We start from the raw sequence: 3,903 nt of genomic DNA on the forward strand, positions 1-3,903 counted from the left end.
TTTCTACAACTGGATGCCCTTCCTAATGCCAGCCACTTTACAGAAAGGCCTGGGTGCTTTTCATGTGGCAACAGCACTGGCCAGGTCTGTTTTGGCATGTTTTCTACAACTGGATGCCCTTCCTAATGCCAGCCACTTTACAGAAAGGCCTGGGTGCTTTTCATGTGGCAACAGCACCGGCCAGGTCTGCTTTGGCATGTTTTCTACAACTGGATGCCCTTCCTAATGCCAACCACTTTACAGTGAGTATCATTGGGGTTTTTTTTTTGTGACACCAACACTAGTGAGGTCACCAAGAAACACACAGGGAGAGGACAAAAGAGGGTGATGGGAGGAAGATTCAGCAGTTATTTCTAGTTGATCAAGAAGCCAAAGAGAAGCTCTTTCACCGACTTATGAGTGGTTGTAGAAACAATGTCATGATATACCAAGGAGTACATTATCCAATGTAACCTGTTTTTAAGGGAATAGACTGTATCATTTGTGGCTGACTTGGTTGCTATTTCTAGCATCCCAAGAGACTGCATGCACTCTTATGTGTTGGCTCCTATATGTGGGTGGGTGTATGTATGTGTGCATAGATGTGTATTCTTTTATTCTTTTACTTGTTTCAGTCATTTGACTGCCAAACAAATCAACCCCAGGATTTTCTTTTAAGCCTTGTACTTATTCTATTGGTCTCTTTTGCCAAACTGCTAAGTTATAAGGACATAAACACACCAACACTGGTTGTCAAACAGTGTTGCCGGAGACAAACACTGACACAAAGATGCATACACATAGATACACACACATATATGATGGGCTTCTTTCAGTTTCCATCTATCAAATCCACTTACAAGTCTTTGGTTAGCCCAAGGCTATAGTGGAAGACACTTGCCCAAGGTGCCATGCAGTGGGACTGAACCCGGAACCATGTGGTTGGGAAGCAAGCTTCTTACCACACAGTCACACCTGTACTTTATATATGTATATATATATATATATATATATATATATATATATATATATATATATATAGTACCCATGCCAGTGGAACACTAACAGCACCATCTGAGTGTGATCATTGCCAGAGCAGCTGTCTGGCTTCCGTGCTGGTGGCACGTAAAAAGCACCATTTGAGCGTGATCGTTACTGGCGTTGCCTTACTGGTACTTGTGCCAGTGACACGTGTAGAGACATTCAAGCGAGGTCGTTGCCAGTGCCGCTAGACCGGCTCCTGTGCAGGTGGTATGTAAAAAACACCATTTGAGCATAGCCGTTGCCAGTACCGCCAGATTGGCACTCGTGCCGGTCGCACATAAAAGCACCCACTACACTCTCGGAGTGTTTGGCATTAGGAAGGGCATCCAGCTGTAGAAACTCTGCCAGATCACATTGGAGCCTGGTGCAGCCATCTGGTTTCACCAGTCCTCAGTCAAATCATCCAATCGATGCTAGCATGGAAAGCAGACGTTAAACGATGATGATGATATATATATATTGCTCTTGCATGTGCACTTGTGCATGTACATGTGTGTGTATGTGCATGTAACTCTGTGCACTTGCATGTGTGTGTTTGTGTGTGTGTGTGCATCTGTGCCTTCATATGGTAAAAGTTTGCAAAATAATTTTGTTTCTATGTATTTCTCTAATAATCCTTGTATCTTTCTCTGTTTCTTTTCTTTCTATATCCTGCCCTTAACCCTCAACACTTCACAGACTGGCCACACCACAAATTACTAGAGAAGACCCTTTATTTTCAAGTGATCGACTACGACAGATTCAGCCGAGATGACCCGATCGGAGAAATTACCATTCCTTTGAACGAGGTGGATCTTACACAAAAAAAAAGCACATGGCGGTTTCTGGAACCATGCAAAGAGAGTAGGGTAAGTGTACAAGAAACGTTTGTTACTTGCTTCTGCTATAAGGCTGTGGCCATGCTGGAGTACTGTTTTAACTCATTCGGTGTAATGAGATCAAGCTCTGAGCCATATGGCTAAGAACTCACCTTCTTAACCATTTCTGCTGGGTTTACACAACCACAAAACAAGGAAGAGGGAAGGCGTTCTTTTATTGATGCTTGGAAAAATTTTTTGTTTGTTTTTTGTTACAGGTGGGGTGGTATTGTGAAATTTATGGGGATTATGTATGAGCCCTATTGTTAGTTATTGAGTGAGAAGGCAACGCATGCCATCAAAGTGACCCTGAGGTACAAATATACAAACCCCAATATACCCATCGTGACTACCCATGCGAAAATGGTACATCAGGCACATGCATCACAACCATGTGTGCGAGACATGGTGGTTTCATATCAAGATAAACGACACATGACCTTACAGATGGGGGCCAATTAGAATTTTCTTCAGGTCAAGAAGCCCATATTGTTCAAAGGTTCTCTGAATAAGTTTTGTTTTAAAGATGACGATCGAAACATCCATGTTTCCAGAGGTGAATTATTCAAACCCCAAAGAATTCCTCTCGACACATGGCTATAATGCCCCCCCCACTCCACTTCTTCTGCTCGTGATCAGAGATGCACATATCGTCAGCCACCAAGGGACATGCTCAACTGGTTACGGTCAATCAACTGACAATCCATTAAGATCAGAAGCCATGAGCGCCACTTGGAGCTTCAAGATTTCATTGATGTGATTGTATGGTTTTAGAATGACATTGTAAGGTAGGTGTGAGAGGCGAGATCTGGCCAATTTGAAAATAAAAAAGGTTGAACATTTGGGCTGGATATGGCCAGTTTAAATGCTAAAGGGTTAAAGTTGATCACATTTTGAGGCTGAAATAGAAGGCCCACAACATGTATATGCGCTTAATAGAGAAAATTAAATTAAAGTCTCTTTTGGGCCGAATGACTTATCTTAGGTTATTCTGAAGCATCGAGTGTCTGATGATACAAGACTTCTCTCTAAAGAAGACAACAGTTTGTTGCATGGTTTATTCCCGGAAGTTTTGCTGTTACTCATTTTGAGTTAGGTGAACTGGAGGCATAAGAAATGAAGTGTCTTGTTCAAGGTCTGTGTGTTGCCTAATCTAGGAATGGAATATATGTATCTGTGTGTGTGTGAATGTAATGGATTACTTATGTATGTGTATGTGTGAGTGTGTAAATGTAATGGATAGCATATGTACATGTATGTAATAGATTACATATGTATGTGTGTGTATATGCATGTGTGTGTATATGCATGTGTGTGAGTAATGAATTACATGTGTGTGTGTGTGCATATTTATATGTATGTGTATTTATAGGAATAATTCTTTATTTTAACTCTTTGAATTTTTCAATAAAGAAGAGAGCTGGACTGAAAGCTCCATTATTGGAATTTATAGAAACACAATAACAAGTCTTGCATTGAAGTTTAGAAAAGTCTTGCATATTTATACTGTTCCAGTTGCCGATTGATTTTACAGTGATGGTGTGTGTGTGTGTATGTTACATGGTCTCTTGAGTTGAAAAACCTGAAAATTGTAGCTTTTCATCTCCATTCTTTAATCTCTCAGTAACACAACCAAGCGAGGCAATAATTATGGCTGCATATGTAGATTTATAAACTGCTTAGAGAAACTGTAGGTTTCAAAGAATCACACACATACACACGCATGCACACATGTGTGCATGTTCTCTTCCCCACTTAGAGCATACAAAAAATCCCCCCCCCCTCTACTGTACAGCTGGCTTCTATAACAGACCATAACTCTCTCTCTTTCTCCCTCCCTCTCTTTCTCTCTCCTTCTCTCTCACCTCCTCTCTTTTTCCCTCCTCTCTCCCCTATCTCTCCCCTCTCCCCTATCTCTCCCCTCTCCCTCCTCTCTTTCTCTCTCTCCCCTCCCTCCCTCTCTGATAGCAGTCTCGTGTTGATGTCAAGATGTTATAGATTCAGATATATGCATTTTTATTCT

At 41.4% G+C, this 3,903-nt stretch overlaps 1 protein-coding gene and 1 long non-coding RNA gene across 6 annotated transcripts in view; one reads left to right on the plus strand and one right to left on the minus strand.

The window, feature by feature from the left end:
* LOC106869116 (synaptotagmin-7) overlaps nucleotides 1-3,903 on the plus strand; it is a 426,210-nt gene that overhangs the window by 370,464 nt on the left and 51,843 nt on the right. For all 3 annotated transcript variants that reach the window (XM_052977233.1, XM_014914662.2, XM_052977234.1), the window contains exon 3: nucleotides 1,702-1,871. In XM_052977233.1, the coding sequence (XP_052833193.1) occupies nucleotides 1,702-1,871 (170 nt within the window). The remainder of the gene's footprint in view (nucleotides 1-1,701; nucleotides 1,872-3,903) is intronic.
* Nucleotides 1-3,903, minus strand: part of LOC106869117 (uncharacterized) — a 492,367-nt gene that overhangs the window by 326,899 nt on the left and 161,565 nt on the right. The gene's annotated exons all lie outside the window — the stretch shown is intronic.

Source organism: Octopus bimaculoides, chromosome 27 (assembly GCF_001194135.2).
Source record: "Octopus bimaculoides isolate UCB-OBI-ISO-001 chromosome 27, ASM119413v2, whole genome shotgun sequence".
NCBI classification, from domain to species: Eukaryota; Metazoa; Mollusca; class Cephalopoda; order Octopoda; family Octopodidae; genus Octopus; species Octopus bimaculoides.